Below are 19,652 nucleotides of genomic sequence, written 5' to 3'. Positions count from 1 at the left end.
TCTCTATAAAAAGATATTGCATAAAACAGCCCATGTGTAAAACCGTGCTTCATGTATATAAACCATTTTATAATAATATACTTTTTTAGTAGTATGTGCCATTCGATAATCCTAAATAGAAAATTGCCATTTTAAAAAATAAGGGCCACTCCATGGGATCGTAGGATTCACAGTGCACACAAACAAAGCAACAAACCATAAATGTTAGGTCACGTGAACCATTTTTATAATAATATACTTTTTTAGTTGTATGTGCCATTGGGTAATCCTAAATAGAAAATTGCCATTTTAAAAAATAAGGGACGCTCCCTGGGATCGTAGGATTCACAGTGTACACAAACAAACCATACATTTTAGGTCACGTGAGCCAATTAAAAGACAGAGTTCTGTCTTTTGCTTCTACACTTGTTACTTGTTCTACACCTGTTACAGTTAGAGTTGCATTATTTCTGGTCAGGTGATCTCTGAGGCAGCACACAGACCATCACAAAATGGTGGTTCAAGGCAAGAGATGTAAAAGGGCAATATTTACTTAAATATATATACCAGTTTGGTAAGATTCTTTAATTCTTTGTTTAAAATAAACTCTATTTAAAATCTGTTGCTTAAGTATTCATTATGGGGGTATAGTTTTCACTTAAAGGAGGGTCCTGGCCACTTTTTACTTGCAGGGGGCCCCTGATCACCAATTGATTTTTATAACGTGTGTGTGGGGGGGTGGCCACTAACGGCTTTTTATAACTTAGGGGGGTTACTGTTTTAGCTCTGTTGTCTGTGTGACATTTTTACTGTGGGGTGGGCGATATATGGGATGGGGCTTGGGGGCAGGGACCAGGGGGCACAGAAAATTTTGCCATACAGAGCGCCGTGATTTCTGAAGGCGGCCCTGGCAACATGGCAATACGAATACTGCATTGCAAATAACCAAACGTGCGTTGTCATAAGAAAGATTATTGTTCATGTCACTTAATGTACAAAAAGAATTTGAATTTTAGACATGCAGCAAATCTTACTTGCTAGATGTAGCAGGTGCAGCATAGAATCTAATAAAGTCCCAGCTTCTGTATGTGCAACTGAATGATGGACAGCTGAATTGTGCTTGCTTCTTCAAATTCCTGTTACAATGGCTGAGCACTGTAAAATAACATTGTTTAGGTCGGTTACATATAGAATGGATATAGTGGTTTGAAGAACATTTTATCCAGAGATATTAGTTACTAAAATGACACTGACAGTGTTATTCATGCTTCTCTAAACATTGATGTGTCACGTGTCTGAAAACTAAGCACAAATTCCTGTAGAGTGAGGGAAGTTTGGCATGCTCCTTGAAGGAATAGAAAGATCTGTTAAATTTTCAGTAGCTAAAGAAAACGGCTGTACAAAAACATGTCAAATGTTGTCATGCATCACAAATTCTGATCTGAATTCATATTGCTCTTGCAATGAGAGAGATGAATTTCACATCCCTTTGTGCAATACGAGAAAACAACCACAAGCACTCACATCAGACTGGAAAAAAAACTAAATCAATATATTCTATATTAATAGTATATATTTATATACTACTCATGGATTCAAAAACATTTTTACAGGGCTTTCTGGCTAAACAACACTATGGTATATCACTGTATGACAGATGATTTTTTAATTATAAAAAGCACCATATACACTCAAATATTTTTATAAAATAATATGGGCAGAGGTCCAGGATTCATTGAATCATTAGAATAATATTGCCATGTCAGAGCAATAATTATAACTTTCACTCAAATAAACAATAATATACATACAGATAGGGATATCTGAGCAGAATAAATTGTGTTTATGTTAAATAATTAAATAAATGTGAAACCTTCCCATAAAAATTTGCAATTTCCTATCACAAAAAAATGCTAAAACATCTCGAATCCCCCAATTTTAAGATGTAATTGCATGTACCATCAGTGGTCCATCCACCAATTAAATTAAAAATGCCTTGATTTAAATTTCTATGGCAGAACCTGGTCAGCAATGTTTCAGGCCTTTGTTCGGCCTTTTATCAAGCTTGATAAAAGGCCACACAAAGGCCTGAAAGGGCTGTGGTTGCCCTGGGCTAGTATAGAAGCCCTAAGCATAATGTACAACATTTCTTGCCCACTTTTTAAGTAAGGCTTTAGTTTTCTTTTAAGAGAAACTAATGACTGTAACCAGAGGCTTTAGCTGGGGAACATTTGTTTTTTATATAAAAACTATGGTACATCTCAGCAGCATCACCTACAAATGATTTTGAAAATCAAGATGCTCTTGCTTGCACAGTGGTCATCCTCACAGGCCAATGCCCCACACCTGGAGAAAGAGCCGACAATGAGAATAAAAGCTCATATGTTGTTGAGATGAGTAGCTTAGCGCTGTACAAAACTATTTCCAAATGAATGGGACAGATTCGGAAGGCTAGAATTGCCATGTAGTGCAGACAGTATTCAAAGATGGCCCTTAAAGAATGGTTTTTGCACTAATCAGCATTAATACATGTAATGCCATGGGAGGAAAAAGCCCTTCTATAATTCAGAAATAGCTGCCAATTAGAGGATAACAGTTCAAGCCTGTGTTATCCATCTTGTATTGAGTTCAACCAAATAATGGCCATGGACATTAATCGTATATTTTTTTTATAATTTTAACCTTGTACACACTGGAAGCTGGAAGTTACTTGCACTGGACAAAAAAATAAAATATTTTCGATGGCATTCTCTTTCAAACAATCATGGTACATAAAAGTTTACAATTAAAAAACCTCTTTTAATATATTCTAATTAATTAATCAATCCATAATAAATTATTATAATTGAAGTAATCTACCGTATGTGAGAAAAGGGATTCTGTTTTTGCCGTTTCTTTATAAAAGGCTATGTTACACAAATAAATCATAAATAGGACAGCCATGTGTAGTTATAGGACGGTATTCAGAATATCATAATGAACTGTAATTCTAAATCTCTCCCTAAATGACCTTCTGACTGGGCACCTATCCATTGCAGGGGGAAAACCATAGATGTTATAACAACACGTTGCCTGTTATAATATTACACAAATTACAGGACTAATGGCTGCCATATAATTCAGAGCACTAATAACTATCTTTTTTAACATAGCAGCATGTATATTATTTTGAATGAAATGTGTTTTCAGCATCACAAAGAAAGATTTCCTGTTATTTCAGACTATTAAGTTACAACTTTACGCAAACCCAAAACAATAAACTATGAAACTTATTTTTATCACGTGAGATCACGACTAACAGCCTGCAGCTGTCAATGAACTACTACTGCTGACAACCGAACTGCAGGGTTGTATAATTCAGCAACTTTTACAGAACTAAAGTGCTGGTTGAACGCAATGATGGCACAATTGATAGCAGCCGGTGGCAACTTCACGACGGTCATAGTAGAACTATAAAAAGTGGACAGTCACTGACCTGACCGTAAGCACCGCACAGGGGCAGCCATGACAGGGGAGGGAGGAGTCAACTAGAGGAAGGGGCAGAGCTGAAGAGCATCTTACGGAAGGTTTTAGAAACCGGAAGAAAGACGCACGAAGCCGGAAAAAAACATTTAGTCAGCCATACACATAGACTAATATAAAGATTTTACCGCGTTTATGTTCGGTAGAATACGACAATTTAAAAGTGATCTCTTATCACGCTCTGGGGGTCGGAGGATTTTCGAAACCTGAGTTTATTATACTCGAGTTGTAAAAAATAGCAAACTAGTTATCTTTAAAAATGTCAACCATAGAAATAATAACGACATCAAACAGGTGGATTGTTTGCAATCGGTTAAATGTCTAGTAACATTTAGGTAGCGGCTAGTTCCTATCCTAGGAAATTACCTGATGTCACGGTCATGTGATCCTACCATGTGACCGCTCCACTGCGGCTTACCTATTCGTGAGCAGCAAATTCAAACATGGGAACGTGGTAATGGTTTCTAGTGGCGGGCTGTGGACTCTTGGCAGGACTTGCAACTAAATTCCCAGGGTTGCCAACTTGTATTGTAGGTTTAGTACAGGTTGCAACCTCTACTTTAGGTTTTGGGACAGTTCATTGGGTAGCTGGATGTTTGTAGGGATTGAAGGGATCACTGCCTCTGAATTTCTGTGGGGTGAGGGGGGATCACAGTGAATTGTCAGCTAGACTGTATTCAGTATTTAGACACCCAAGTGCAGCTACAATATTGTTGTTGGAGCTGGGGTTTTTTTTACCATTACTCTCACACAATTACAGTGCAACAATGGCAAGATAAAAATGAAAGGCAAGACATACTGACACAGCTATAATAATATTATATGCATTAACCATAAACAGCTTTGCTTTTCTGCCATGCACTGAAAGTCTCCCTTAAAGGGGAAGGAAACCTCGTCGGCGCTAACCCCCCTCCCGTGTATTGCCCCCCCTCCCTCCTCCCCCCTGGCCTACCCCTCCCGCTGGGCAAATGCCCCTAACTTGTTACTTACCCTTCTGCGCAGGTCCAGTCCAGGGAGTTCACAGGCGACATCTTCTTCCACGCGATCTTCTTCCTCCTTTGACCGGCGTTTTGGCGCATGCGCAGTAGGATCGTTTCGCCGGTACGGATCTACTGCGCATGCGCCAAAAGTCACGCGCATGCGCAGTAGATCGTACCGGCAAAACGATCCTACTGCGCATGCGCCGGTCAAAGGAGGAAGAAGATCGCGTGGAAGAAGATGTCGCCTGTGAACTCCCTGGACTGGACCTGCGCAGAAGGGTAGGTAACAAGTTAGGGGCATTTGCCCAGCGGGAGGGGTAGGCCAGGAGGGAGGGGGGTTAGCGCCGACGAGGTTTCCTTCCCCTTTAATGGACAATAATGTAATGGACAACTTGGGAACAATAAATTGTATAGAAACTGTTGCCTTGGTGTTTCATGAGCTGACGGAAAATGTGGAGCGCCCAGTCAAGTAATAGAACATGGGATAACAGTCATGAGAGGGACTTCTATTTAAGGAGAGGATCATTGCCCCTAAACCTTTTTAAAGGACCAGTAACACCAAGTTAGCTTAAAGGAAAACTATACCCCCCAAACAATGTAGGTCTCTATTAAAAGATACTGAGTAAAACAGCTCATGTGTAAAACCCTGCTTCATGTAAATGAACCATTATCATAATAATATACTTTTTTAGTAGTATGTGCCATTGGGTAATCATAAATAGAAAATTGCCATTTTAAAAAATAAGGGCCGCCCCCTGAGATCGTACGATTCACTGTGCACACATACAAACCACATGTAAGGTCACATGAGCCAATTAACAGACAGAGTTCTGCCTTTTGCTTCCTCACTTCTTCCTGTTACAGTTAGTGTTGTAGTATTTCTGGTCAGGTGATCTCTGTGGCAGCACAGATAGAGTCACAAAATGGTGGTTCAAGGCAAGAGATGTAAAAGGGTAAATATTTATGTAAATATATATTCCAGTTTGGTAAGATTCTTTAATATGTCATTCAATTTGATATAAACTATGTGTTGCTTAAGTATTCATTTTGGGGGTATAGTTTTCCTTTAACACTTAATTTCCCCCAAACTTCTATATAAGTCAGGCTTACTCTCCCCTTTGGCTTTCTTTTTAAATCTTGAGCTTCAATCTGACTTCCAAAGTCCTTCATAACAGAATGTGAAAAGGTGAGGGCCGCTTGAATTCCTCTGTGTGCTGAACCAGAAGTCAGCTTCACATGGATGACCTAAAGCACCTAAGCTTTTTTTTTTTTTTTTTTAAGCATCTGCAGTTCAAATGTCTGTTTCTTTTCCTTCAGACAGCTTTGGGGGTAATATTGTGAGCATATATATTAAAGGAACAGTTCAGTGTAAAATGAAAACACTGGGTAAATAGACTGTGCAAAATAAAAAAATGTTTTCAATATAGTTAGCCAAAAATGTAATGTATAAAGGCTGGAGTGATTGGATGTCGAACAGAATAGAATAGAACCCAACTTCCTGCTTTTCAGCTCTCCAACTCTGAATTAAGGTGGCCAAACACGGCCAGATTGAAGCTGCTGATATGGGTCCTTTAGACCGATTCGGCAGTTTATCTGCCCGTGTGTGGGGACTCCCAATGGGTCCCCCCAATCGGTATCAGGCCAAAAATCGGGAAGATACAGATTGAGCAAGTTTGATTTGTTTCTTTGATCCAGGATCGCATCGGCTATTTGATGCGGTCCTGTGACCAGTGGCGGAACTACCGGGGGAGCAGGGGGTGCGAGCGGGCCAGGGCCCGCACCAATTTAAGGGCTGCACGTCACGCACCAGGGCCCGTCCCCCTCTAGTTACGCTACTGCCTGTGACCAGTCGGCGCCCATTCACAGATTGTAATCTGCCTGTTCGGCCCCATATAATCTGCTTGTTCGGCCCCAGGGCCGAATGTTCGGATTAACCTGATATCGCCCAGCCATTAGTGGGCATATCGGGTTAAGATTCGCTCGTTTGGCGACCTCTAATATTGTATGGCCACCTTTAGTCAGCGTCTCTCTGGACATGAGTAACTAAGTGCTTCTGTGAGTGCTTCAGAACAGATCCCTGCAGCTTTCACTGTGAGCAGAAAAACCTCTGTACCTATGTGTCTCTCAAAAGCTCACTGACCGCTGCTAACACTGGGGGGGGTACGGCAGGGGCAGGCCCCTGAAACAGTAATCCCGGTGGGCCCCGGACCCCCAGCCCGACCCTGACAACATATGTAAGGGCACAGCCTGCCGCTAGACATGTAAAGTCAAATGTGGTAATAACTAAGCTGGTATGCAAGGATATGATAGAAAAAATGTTTCATTGTATTTCAGATACTGCTAGTGCAGGAATATGTGGAAGTGCCACAACAGGATCAAACTTTTTGTTTTATATGTGACATTTGGTACTGAAGTTACACTTCCTAAGCTAAATGCAGAACCCCCTGTACCCCCTCAGTGGGGGCCCCCGTTACTGCCTCAGAGATCTCTGTATGTCTCTAGCCATTGCTAAACTACCCAGCTGTCCCCGTGATAACTAGTAACTGAGCTGTAGATCAGTTACAGACAGAGATCTAAGCAGGGCCATCATTAAATGGGGACAGGGGGGGTCCCAGGAGATCTGATGGGGGCCCTGGTTCTAAAGCTGCTGTTTATAGTTAATTAGTGTTGTTTCAGAATGTGCAAGTTTGATATGTATGCGATTGGCTGTCAGTTACTGGGATATCATGCCTTATCCCTGTGACATCACTCCCAGCTCAGCTCTGCCGGGGGCATATTTAGATGATACAAAGGGCAATTTTGGGTGTTTTGTCACCCATCATTTATAGTAGCTTGGGTAGTGGGGCCGTCGCTCCCAAAATTGCCCACTGCCTACCAATCGAATTGCTTGGGGAGCTGCTTGTCATGAAACTGTTCCAAATGGCATCTGTGTGACAAGCAGGAATGGAGGGGGGGTAATTTAAGGCAACTTGGCATTACATTCCTGCAATAAATACACTATGATTGTATAAGATACATTGTGCTCTCTGGGTATTACTTTCTAAACATGTGAAATTTTTGCAATTGTACACGGGAACTGAAGCCTGTTAGGAGGCACTGAACATATATTAAAATAAACTCAGTATTAATTGGATACAGATACCTAGATATTACACTTATACAGGGTATCACCTGAAAATGAGCTTCTGATGGCAGCCCTGACCCCCAATCAACTAACACATGTGGGTGTCAAAGTGCCTAAAATCTCCCCATATGCCATCTCTAATGGGAGTGAGACCATAAAGGCAATTTCAGGCAACTATTGAAAACGCATCGCCGTGTGTGCATTAACACAGGCAACTTTTCATTGTAGCCTATGGGGAAAAACGCTGAGGCAGTTCAGGGAGATAGTTGCTCAAAAGACGAGGCGATTAGTAGCCAGGCGACAAAATCTCCCTGAATCTCCTCGTGTGTCCTTACCCTTAGTCAGGCTAAATGCAATAGATATACTTCCTCCTGACCTTGTACTTTGTGGGATAGATATACAAAGTCTATATACCTCCATTCCCCACAATGAAGGGATGGCCTGTATTGAAGAAGTACTACTAGAAAGTAACTTATCACATCAAAAAATCTTTTTCCTATTGGATTGCCTCAACTTTGTGTTAACTAAGAATTATTTTGCTTTTGAAAATGAGTTTTATTGCCAGACGCAAGGTACATCGATGGGGGCCACAGTAGCCCCTTCGTATGCAAACCTCTACGTACATCATCTTGAGAAACAGTTTTTTCTCAATAAGGAACCATACCATAACTTCATTTATGCATACTACAGATATGTGGATGACATCCTTATTGTTTGGTCTGGGACCACTGAATTGTTAGATAGTATGTTGGGGGAAGCAAATAAAAGCCACAATACTATAAAATTTACACATGAGTGGTCTAAATCATCCATTAATTTTTTGGATGTCAAGATCAGTCTGTCTGATGGTCAATTGCATACTGGTTTGTATCGGAAATCTGTGGACAACAATAATCTGCTACGTGCCAAAAGCTTTCATAGCCACAGAGTAACAAGAGCGATCCCTAAAGGCCAATTTATACGGGATAAAAGAATTACTTCAAGGCCCTACAAATACGATGAAGCAAAGGTGGCCCTAACAAAAAGATTTAAGGAACGGGGTTATAAGCCTGAACTGATTGATAAAGCTGTAGAAGAGGTGGAATTACTCCCACGGAAGAGTTTTATGTCTAAGAAAGTAAAAACAGGAAAAGATCAAAAGCTAAATTTTGTGTCTAAATTTAACCACCATAGCAGTAAGATGGAACAAACTATTAAGAAATATTGGCCACTGTTACAACGGATAAACAATTTGGGCACCTCTTTACTCAACTACCCCTTTTCTGTTACAAAAAAGGCCAGTCGATTAAGGACATACTTTGTCCCTCTGATACGAGGCTACACAAGCCCAAGTTCCTTGGGAAACCTAAAACGGGTATCTTTCCTTGCCTTGGTTGTAACTGTTGCTCGTCGATCATAAAAGGCAACACAATTAACCACCCCACAAAAGGGTATGAGATTAAAATAAAAACATATGCCACTTGTAATACCACCCATGTTGTGTATTTGCTTAAATGCCCGTGTGGTTTGGGTTATGTGGGACAAACAAAAAGGGAAATTAAAATCCGCATCCAAGAACATAGGGGCAATATTAGAAACTACAAGATGAATACACAGACAGATACACCAGTATCGAGGCATTTTGTAGAATGTAAGCATACCGTATATACTCGAGTATAAGCCGACCCGAGTATAAGCCGAGATACCTAATTTTACCTACGAAAACTGGGAAACTTATTGACTCGAGTATAAGCCTAGGGTGAGAAATGCAGCAGCTACTGGTAAGTTTCAATAATCAAAAATGGAGGCATGAGTGGGTTAAATCACTTGATTAATAAATAATATTAAATTATAAAGTGCAGTACAAATGAATTACCGTAATTAATCCCCATTAATTGATTAGGAATTAATATGAAAATCCCAATTTAAAATTTAAAAACACCTAGATAAATAGTACTCATTGGTTTAATAAATTGATTATTAATAATATTGACTGAGGTCAATTTAAACAATTAATTAAAATTGAGTAATAATATACTGATATAAAGTGCAGTGCTAATAAATATAAGTTAATAATAGACTAAAGTAGATTCTAAAAATATTTAATAGTGACCATCAATTGAAAAGGATAAACACACCCAACTGCTTGATTAATGAGAATAGAAGGAATAAGAAAATTGTAGATGGTGGAGTCTACAAAACCATGGCCTCTTGAGAAAGTAGTAAAAGTTAAATGAGGGAAATGTGTTAAGAACACACAAATGTGTAGGAGTAGTTTGCAATGGTATTGTTTCCCGGTCCCTTCAGGCTGCCTCTCCAGACTGCTTCTAACTCTTTCCCCCGCAACCCCCCTTCTCCTGAACAGTGGCGCTTCTATATTCTACTCACATTCTTGTGCCTCTTCTCCAACTTTAGCCAGCCTTTCTTCCGAAACGGCTTCTTACAGACTTGCTATAGCCCCCACCTTCTTCAATTCAGCAGCCGCTTCCCTTTCCTCGTTGTGTTCTTTTGCCACGGTCCCTTCTGCTCCTGCAGTCCAGCACCTCCATATCAGCATGTCACGTTACACGCACGCTGCATCCATTTAGAGTTCTAACAAGTAAGTTTCTGCACGCTGCATAGAAAAGGTGTTTGCTAATAAAATCGATCGGTTCGCAAGGGACAGGGGACTTTCGGTAAATTGGGGGTTATACTGTAAAGATTTTGTTTGTGTTATGTGACGCGAGTATAAGCCGAGATAGAGTTTTTCAGCACATTTTGGGTGCTGAAAAACTCGGCTTATACACGAGTATATACGGTAACTCTATGCAATTGAAATGGTGCATCTTAGACGAAGCCTTACCAGATAGGAGAGGGGGAAATAGGCTAAAAAAACTATTGCAACTCAAGGGAAAATGGATTAAGAAGCTGAATACCCTCACCCCTGATGGAATAAATGACTCTTGGAGCCTAAAACTCTATCTTGGATGCTAACTACATGTTTTTAATTTTTTTATTATTACAGGTCCTGTTACTAGAAAATACCAGCAACCTAGTCGTATGTAAGGGTAAGACTATTCGAATACTTATTAGCTGGTTTTTGTCCTCTAAGTAGAGCAACTAGACGCTGCAAACAGTGTTAGGGTCAGTTTAATTTAAATGTAATTTTAAATTAATTTAAAATAACGTTAATGAAAAAATTGCTATTCAGCTATCTCTTTAAAAAAAATGTTGCTATTTTACTGTCTGCTTCTTAAATGTTTCTTAAAATGTTTCGTTAATCCAAGGTAGGCACCTAGTTGTGCAGTACTGAGGCGTCATATCAGTGAATTACTTTATTTCTTTTTAGGATGGGAATTGGCGATATGGCAATGGACTTGGATATGCCATGAAATAAGAACTGGTTAATGTTCACAGAACTTTTTATTGATTTTTGACATGCTCTTTATGTCATAACACAGAGACACTTGGTTGGTCTTTTATGCTATTTTTATGCCATGTTATACCATTTTTTATGTTCACTTTTTATGCTGATATTATTCGCTTGTATAGAAGTCTTTTATTGAATTTTCATAAGCACTGTTGGATGCACTAACTGTGACACTGAATTTTCAACTTTCACCTTGAAGCTAAGGGGTGGGATTCAAACAGGATATGCTTAAAAGGTCACTTTGTTTCCATTTTTCGTTACACTTGATAAAGGGCGTGTGTGGCATCTGACAATTTTTTCTGCCTCTGCTGTAAATGACAATGGTCATTTGCCAACTGTCATTTTCCAACGGTCGCACTCATCCTAGCAACACTCAGTGGCCTCAGCACTAGAGTGGGTGACAGTTCAGAGAGGCATAAGTAGAAAGACAAGTAGCACAAATCAGAAGAATAAATGTCTGCCCTTAGGATTCCTGGCATTATGAGTGATGGGGCACTGATCAGAACACAGCTGGTTATGGGAAGCAGGCACACTAGGTACACGGAGGGGGAAATGGAAACCAATAGGAATATGGAGATGACCCCTGTATTAATACAACCAGGGATTCATAGAGCATGATGGGATCTGTAGTGCTGTTACAAGCCCACCCTGATCATGACATTATAAGCAATACAAATGCTACCTACCTCTTATGGTCAACCCTTATAGTGCATCATGGGAGATGATGAAGGCCCTTTCCACATGCCAGTGATAAAAGCCTACATCCTGATTGCTCAATATTTTTGTTAGCTAAATAGCACACGCAACAGCAGTCAGGCTCCCTCACTTCAAATTACAGCCTTATAGTGAGTGCATTATGGGATCTGTAGTTTATGCATTGGCATACTATTTTTAATCAGTGTAGAAGGATAAAGTGCTGACTGCCATTTAGGGCATCTGGGGCTCTAGAAGTGTCAGGGTCCACAGCCCCCATTATGCTCCCGCTTATAATCTCTTATTATTTCTTCCCAAAAAGTGAAACATTCCGAGCGACTTGCGAGAGACCAATTTGAGAGAGAAAACGATTGTGAGAGAGACAGCAAAAGAAAAGAGAGAGCGACGCAAAGAGAAGAGAGAAGACTAAGAAGAAAGAAGTCCTTGAGTGACCCCCTGCCAGAGATTGATAACATCTTCTCATTTGGGATCCTCTGGACAAAGGTACTGGTCCTGTATTTCCCCCTCTATAATATGCGCTTGCAACAGTAAGGTTATCTCATCCCTTGGCTGTAGGAGTTGCCATGCTGCTCATTATAGATGTAGCTATAGCTGTTCTTCTTTAGCTCACCTTTGTGAGTTGGGGGATTTATCTTTAGTCTGTCACTGCAGTACCCCTTGGTTGGTTCCAACCCACTATTGTCCCTGAAATTCAATGTACAGTCCCCACCCCAGCAATGTACTTTATCCCACTAGTATAAACTGGACTGTATGCTTTTCTATTCCAGGGCACCCATAACATGGGACTCCCTTGGAAAATTTCCAGAATGGGGCAAATAATGTATTATGTAATTTAAGGCAGGTGGGCAGCCAATAGGAGCTCCAGTTCAACAGGTTCAGTAGAAGCACAAAAAAAGGGGCATAATATCATGGCAGATAAATCATATTAGTAAACCTGCTTGTTCCTATGTGCTGTCCCTATACATATGGCACCTCTCCACATCAACTCTAACCTTCCCAAATCTCTATTTTATATTGCAGAGGTGTCAGAGATGGGCTTGTGTTCAAGCAAGGACCGCCTTTACATAGAAGGCTATCGCCAGGTAAGGCTGCTCTCTAAAGTGGCTGCTGACAAAGGTACCCAAGGGGTTAAAGGGAATACTAACCCAATTATTAACATTGTGTATCTTTCTTGTAAATGTCATTAAATAGAAATATAACAGGGTTTAGTTAAGTGTTTGCCCTGAGCGTTACATTTCCCATATTTAGAGTTAGAACTTACTAGTGAGAGTTGCCATGTTATTTGCTCTGTCTGTAGAGATCATAGTTACATAGTATACATAGTTAAATCTGGTTGAAAAAAGACAAAGTCCATCAAGTTCAACCCCTCCAAATGAAAACCCACCATCCATACACACACCCCTCCATACTTTCACATAAATTATATATACCCATATCTATACTAACTATAGTGTTTAGCATCACAATAGCCTTTGATATTATGTCTGTCCAAAACATCATCCAAGCCACTTAAAGGCATTAACTGAATCAGCCATCACATCACCCAGCAGTGCATTCCACAACCTCACTGTCCTGACTGTGAAGAACCCCCTACGTTGCTTCAAATGAAAATTCTTTTCTTCTAGTCTAAAGGGGTGGCCTCTGGTACGGTGATCCACTTCATGGGTAAAAAGGTCCCCTGCTATTTGTCTATAATGTCCTCTAATGTACTTGTAAAGTGTAATCATGTCCCCTCGCAAGCGCCTTTTTTTTCCAGAGAAAACAACCCCAACCTTGACAGTCTACCCTCATAATTGAAGTCTTCCATCCCTCTAACAGATTTAGTTGCGCGTCTCTGCACTCTCTTCAGCTCATTTATATCCCTCTTAAGGACGAGTCCAAAACTGCACTGCATACTCCAGATGAGGCCTCACCAGGGACCTATAAAGAGGCATAATTATGTTTTCATCCCTTGAGTTAATGCCCTTTTTTATGCAAGACAGAACTTTATTTGCTTTAGTAGACACAGAATGACACTGCCCAGAATTAGACAACTTGTTATCTACAAAAAACCCTAGATCCTTCTCATTTATAGAAACTCCCAACACACTGCCATTTAGTGTATAACTTGCATTTATATTATTTCTTATAACCTTGCAATTATTAACATTGAACCTCATTTTCCAGTTTGCTGCCCAGTTTCACAACTTAGACAAATCACTCTGCAAAGTGGCAGCATCTTGCATGGAACTTATAATTCTGCACAATTTAGTATCATCAAAAATAAAACAGTACTTTCAATGCCCACCTCCAGGTCATTAATAAACAAATTGTAAAGCAAGGGACCTAGTACAGAGCCCTGCGGTACTCCACTAACAACACTGGTCCAATTAGAAAATGTTCCATTTACCACCACTCTTTGCAGTCTATCTTTTAGCCAGTTCTCTATCCAGGTACAAATACTATGTTCCAGGCCAACATTTCTTTATTTAACCAGTATCCTTTTGTGTGGCACTGTATCAAATGCTTTAGCAAAGCCTAAGTAAATCATAACCACTTTCATCCCAGAATCGAGATCCCTGCTTACCTTCTCATAAAAATAAATTAAGTTAGTCTGGCAAGATCTTTTACGCATAAAACCATGCTGGCACACACTCATAGTATTATGATTTGCTATAAAGTCCATCCTTTATTAACCCCTCGAAAAGCTTTCCTACCACTGACGTCAGACTAAGTGGCCTATAGTTTTGAGGCTGAGAACAGGATTCTTTTTTGAATAGAGGCACCACATTAGCAATTCACACAAGTCTCTCAGCACTATGCCAGACCTCAATGAATCCTGAAAAATTAAGTAAAGAGGTTTGGCAATCACAGAGTAAGCTCGCTAAGTACCCTGGGATGAATACCATCTGGGTCCGGACCTTTGTTAATCTTAACATGTTCTAGTCTCTTTTGAATTTCCTCATGTGTGAACCATGCATCATTAGTTGTATTACTAAAATTGGGACTATAAGAAGGAAACCTTCATTAACTGGTTCCTCATTTGTGCAGACAGATGAAAAATATGAGTTCAGAATCTGCATTTATTTTGTTTTCATCAACCAGCTGACCATCCTCTGATACTAAAGGTCCCACCCCTTCCTGCTTCATTTTTTTACTATTAACATATTTAAAAAATAAATTTGGATTATTTTAAAAATAAATATCCTTTTCCATATCAATTTTAGCTTGCCTTATAGCTTCTTTGCGTGATTTATTGGCCTCCTTGTACCTTATACATTATATGGCTGTCCCAACTAACTTGAAAGCCTTAAAAGCATGTTTTTTCATACCTGCCTCAACACCAACAGTTGCAACAATGATCAATGTCAACAGCTCCCCTAGTGGTAATAAATACATTTTGTTTTGCTTATTGTGCCTATGGGAAGAAATTGTCACTTTCATTATTACTGGGGATTAAACACAAACTGCTGGAAACCTTAATGTCTTCTTGTTTCTTACATTTCTCTAGGGCTCACAGTGGATCTACAGGAGGAGGAGAGGATCTGTAAGATCACTGATTTGGAGAGCATGAGGAAGGACATCCTTGGCGAAATAAAATGGACAAGCTATGATTATTGTGTAGCTAGAGACAGCCTGGAATTAACAAGGTGGTGGAAAATAAGATTTATGGCTGAGGTCCTGCAGGACAAGATAAAGGCCAAAGCCCAACTGAAATCCCTCTACAAACAACTAGAGGAGATAAACTGGGCAATTTTCAGGAAGTACATGGAAACATATCCAGGTACGGTATCTGATGAATTTATTTGTTCAATTATTACTATTTTGTAATAGGGCTGATGTATTGAAAGCCATTGCAATGCTGTGATTTTGTTAAAAACAACCACAAAAAGAACATATAAATCCTGCGCAGCTGAAACTTATTGAGATGCCATAGAAACTAATAGGAAGTGTATCTTCATAATTTTGGCAAGGAATTGGGATTGGGATCAAATAGCTTGAAAATGCAGAGAAACCTGCGATTTGCAACTTGTCCCAAAATCACTGAGGGAAATGGTACATTCGCATTTAGTAATGTTAATTTGCATAACTGCCATATTTCTGATTTAAATCCCCCAAGATTTTATAGAATTTCTACAGAGATATTACTTGCTAAGGTAAAACCCTTGCGTACAAGTTTAACGTTATTTTGTTTGGTTTTGCAGAGAGCCCACCCACCACCAGCACCGTTGCAGTTTACATGGTACCACGTATCGATGCACCTCTGTGTAGGTGATCTTCATGACACAGAGGTGAGTGAGCCATTCTCAATTCCACCAGCGGTGCCTCCACTCCAACACACCATGATTCCACCAGTGGTGCTCCCCCCTTACACCTAAAATATGGTTCCATAGACAGGAGCACCCTTAGGTCACTTGGTAGACCCTATATTCCTTTTCAATCCATCCCTCAAACTGCAGAAGCCGGGTCTGTAGGCTGCCTGGGGTCCAATGGAATGACGAGGACTGCAGGGATCACTGTAGCTTAACGGTGCTCATGTATATGCAGCCATATTCCCTTCTATTTTAGTTCCCTCCACCGCAATTCCAACCACAGTGTCCCTTATTTCCCCAATTATTTCTACCGTAATTCCACCAGCTCTGCCCCCTTACACCTAAAATATGGTTTCATAGACAAGAGCACCCTTAAGCCACTCAGTAGACCCTGCATTCCTTTCCATTCCATCCTTCAAGACTGCTGAAGCTGGGTTCTGCAGACTGCCTGGGGTCCAATGGAATGGAGAGGAATGCAGTGTTCACCTTTTAGCTTAAAGGTGCTCATGTGTATGCTGCCATATTACCTTCTATTTCCATTCCCTCCATTGCAATTCCAACCAAAGTGTCCCTACTTTCCCCCTAAATATGGTTCCATAGACAGGAGCACCTTTAAGTCACTCAGTAGACCCTGCATTCCTGTCCACTCCATCCCTCAGATTGCAGAAGCTGGGTCTACAGGCTGCCTGGGGTCCAATGGAATGTAGTGTTCACCTTGTAGCTTAAAGGATCTCATGTGTATGCTGCCATATTCCCTTCTGTTTCCCTCACCCTGCTTCCCTTGATTTAATTTGGCGCATTGATCCTGGGAGCAAATCTGATCGCCGTTAAGGGGCTAGGAAGGAATTTTTCCCTCTAGTAAGCAGATTCTCCCAAGCTTGACAGAGGTTTTTTGCTTTACTCTGGATCAAATAGCGCAGTTTATCTAATTATTATCAATAAAACTGTGACACAGATTTAACATCAAGTTGCTTTGTGTGTGTCTTTATTCTGGGTATTGGTCACATTTGGGAGGGGTAACATATAGATGGGGTAGGTGGGGTGAGTATGGAACAAATAAGAAACACTAAAAAGTTAAAGAAGAATAAAAGTGAAATCTACTCATGTTCTTGTTTTATGAGAAACCCAATCAGTGGAAACCAAGTGAGCTTCAAAGCAGGAAGTAGTTTTCTGTTCTGTTAAACATGCAGTCACTCCAGTCTTTATACATTACATTTTTGGCTTATTAACCATATTTGAAACATGTTTTTTTTGCACAGCCTATCCATCTACCCAGTTTTTATTTTTATACTGAACAATTCCTTTCAGCTCAGCATAACAGAGGAATTCAAGCTGCCGTCACCTTTCTGCTATGGAGGCCTTTGGAAGTCAGATTCAAGCTCAAGACTTAAAAAAACTTAGTGACTTAGTACTATAGCTATTTGAGGATGAATTAAGTGTTAAAAAATGTTGGTGTTACTGTTCCTTTAAAGATAAGTTCTGTCATCCCAGTGTCTTTACTATAGAGACTTGACAGGGCTGGTAAACACTTGTAGGCTGCAGCTACATTTATATGCAAAATGTATTTCAATAAGTGGGGAGAAGTTATTGTGGAAAGGGTTACTACACAGGACAGGATATGGTTAAAACTTAGCTGCACAATGGAGATGAAGGCAAGTTATAGATGAAGAAAACTGAAGGGAAGGGATAAAGTGAATGTATGTGTGCACTTTGTGGAGAACGTGAGATAACATATCTTTTCCCTCCTATAAGTGTAATGAAACACCAAAGGTTTTGTTGAGCAAAATGTTTGTCAATTCATTCTTATGGGAACAGCTTGCAAGTGCTAGCTAATGCAATAATGTATTTACAGGCACAAGCAATTTCTACAGAAATGAATTGGGTGGAGGTGGCAATTTGGAGTGATTTGGTGTATGTTCACAGCACTGAAAACACTCAAGCGGCAAAATGCTGGGTCCATAAAGAGGGTACACATCAATGACTGTTCCATTAAAAGAGGCTAGTATGTGTATAGGATATATTTCATTCTTTAGGCTAATCAAAAGGCTGAAGAATTTGTTGCAATTTCCCATTGACTTTAATTGGAATCTTGTGGTCTAGGGCACTACCAGATGTGTTCTTCACACTGCTGCTACTTCATCTACTTACCTAAGAGAGCTGCAAAAATTGGAAAGTGGCTCATCTTTTAGGCCAAACTGCTTGGCAACTTCCTGTATTAGAAACTGATTGTTGGTAAAATTCAGTGGCGTAACTACCGGGGGAGCAGAAGGTGCAGTTGCACCATGGCCCGCTCCCCCTCAGGGCCCGCCGGAGCCACTGACTTTTCTTTTTTTGCCTTTTTTTTTGTCTTGGCTGGGCAGGCTCTTTTTTTTTTGTGCTGGCTGGTCCTTTGAAGTGGAAGTGGCCAGGCAAGGTAAAGGAAGCCCCGCCTGCTGCAGTCTGTGTCTGCAGAAACAGGAGGCCCGGAAGAGGATCAGAACATCGCGTTGACGCGCTGCTCGCACATAATCCAGGGGTTCTGGGTGTGTTGGACAGTATGGCCCCTTTCTGTCAGTGAGCCGCAGACTTCATAGAGGAGAGCATGAGGTAGGGTACTCGCATGTTATTTTCACTGCACAGGTATCTGTACCCACCGGACCAGGGACCTCTCAGCCCCCTCCCCCGATTGTGCAGTGGCCCTAACAGGCAAAGTCAGACAAGATGTACAACGCTGGGTATGCTGGTGCTGCTAGGGGTCAGCCTTGTCATATTAGCCTGTGGATTTTTGCTACTCCTGCCTTCCAGATCCCCATTCCCCAGCTACATCTCTATGAATCCAACTGCACTTCTGCTATTTACTCCCTGCGCATAGCTTTTCCCAACTGCGCCCTGAGAATCCCAGTCCTATTGTAGTCCTGGTACCTTGTAAATCATTTCCTCTTCTGTACTCCTTGCAACCCACCGCCATAACCCTCACCTGGCCGATAATTCACGTTTGCCCAAATTTTCATACTGTCGCCCCGGGGAATCTGCAGCCCTGGTTTATTCACTGTGCAAATCCCATTTATTAGTTGCACCTTGCACACTGCATTTTCCAGCAACAGCCCTGCTACCCACACCATAAAAATCCCATTTGCATCTATATGTGGGATAGCAGGTATAGTAGGGAGAGATGGTGCCTATAGTAACAGTGGGATAATAGTCTCTGGGAAGGGAGTGTGACTGTGGGATAACATGTATAGTAGGGAGAGATGGTGCCTATAGTAACAGTGGATAATAGTCTCTGGGAAGGGAGTGTGCCTGTGGAATAGCAGGTATAGTAGGGAGAGATGGTGCCTATAGTAACAGTGAATAATAGTCTCTGGGAAGGGAGTGTGACTGTGGAATAGCAGGTATAGTAGGGAGAGATGGTGCCTATGACACAGTGCAGCACTGATGATGCTTGTCACTTTGAGCAGGAGACCCAGCACTAAGCAAGTTCAGTCAGCACTTTCCTTCACTCACTAGCGCTCCCCCAGATTGGCTGTTCACTTCTCGGTCTTTGAGCCAGTATAACCTCTCTGGCCCTGATTGGTCAAACCACTGTTTCGCAGCTGAAGTAATGCCGGTGAAATGGCTGTCGCCATTCAGCGCATCTATGTAGAAGGCACATGGCTCCTCTGCACAATGCCACC

The 19,652-nt window shown here is 40.9% G+C and overlaps 1 protein-coding gene and 1 long non-coding RNA gene across 6 annotated transcripts in view; one reads left to right on the top strand and one right to left on the bottom strand.

The window, feature by feature from the left end:
* mrpl1.L (mitochondrial ribosomal protein L1 L homeolog) overlaps positions 1 to 10,089 on the bottom strand; it is a 33,322-nt gene extending 23,233 nt beyond the window's left edge. Inside the window, exons 1-2 of one of the 5 annotated variants that reach the window (XM_041591085.1) lie at positions 9,973 to 10,089; positions 1,014 to 1,134 (exon numbers count right to left, since the gene is read on the bottom strand). Coding sequence is in view for 2 of the 5 variants with exons in the window: in XM_018252823.2 (XP_018108312.1) it covers positions 1,014 to 1,134; positions 3,455 to 3,485 (152 nt within the window). In the remaining 3 variants the exon portion in view is untranslated. Of the gene's footprint in view, positions 1 to 1,013; positions 1,135 to 3,454; positions 3,607 to 3,629; positions 3,707 to 3,867; positions 3,986 to 9,972 lie in introns of those variants that run through there. The other 4 variants (XM_041591084.1, XM_018252832.2, XM_018252841.2 and 1 more) reach the window with 4 other exon arrangements.
* Positions 10,090 to 11,988: 1,899 nt separating this feature from the next.
* LOC121403519 lies at positions 11,989 to 16,118 on the top strand. Its single transcript, XR_005967376.1, has 4 exons — positions 11,989 to 12,190; positions 12,728 to 12,789; positions 15,198 to 15,470; positions 15,892 to 16,118. It is a non-coding gene; the product is annotated as an uncharacterized LOC121403519 (long non-coding RNA).
* The last annotated feature ends 3,534 nt before the right edge of the window (positions 16,119 to 19,652 follow it).

This window comes from Xenopus laevis, chromosome 1L (assembly GCF_017654675.1).
Source record: "Xenopus laevis strain J_2021 chromosome 1L, Xenopus_laevis_v10.1, whole genome shotgun sequence".
Lineage (NCBI taxonomy): Eukaryota > Metazoa > Chordata > Amphibia > Anura > Pipidae > Xenopus > Xenopus laevis.
Note: the sequence above shows the minus strand (reverse complement) of the source record. Positions and strands in the feature narration are given on the sequence as shown.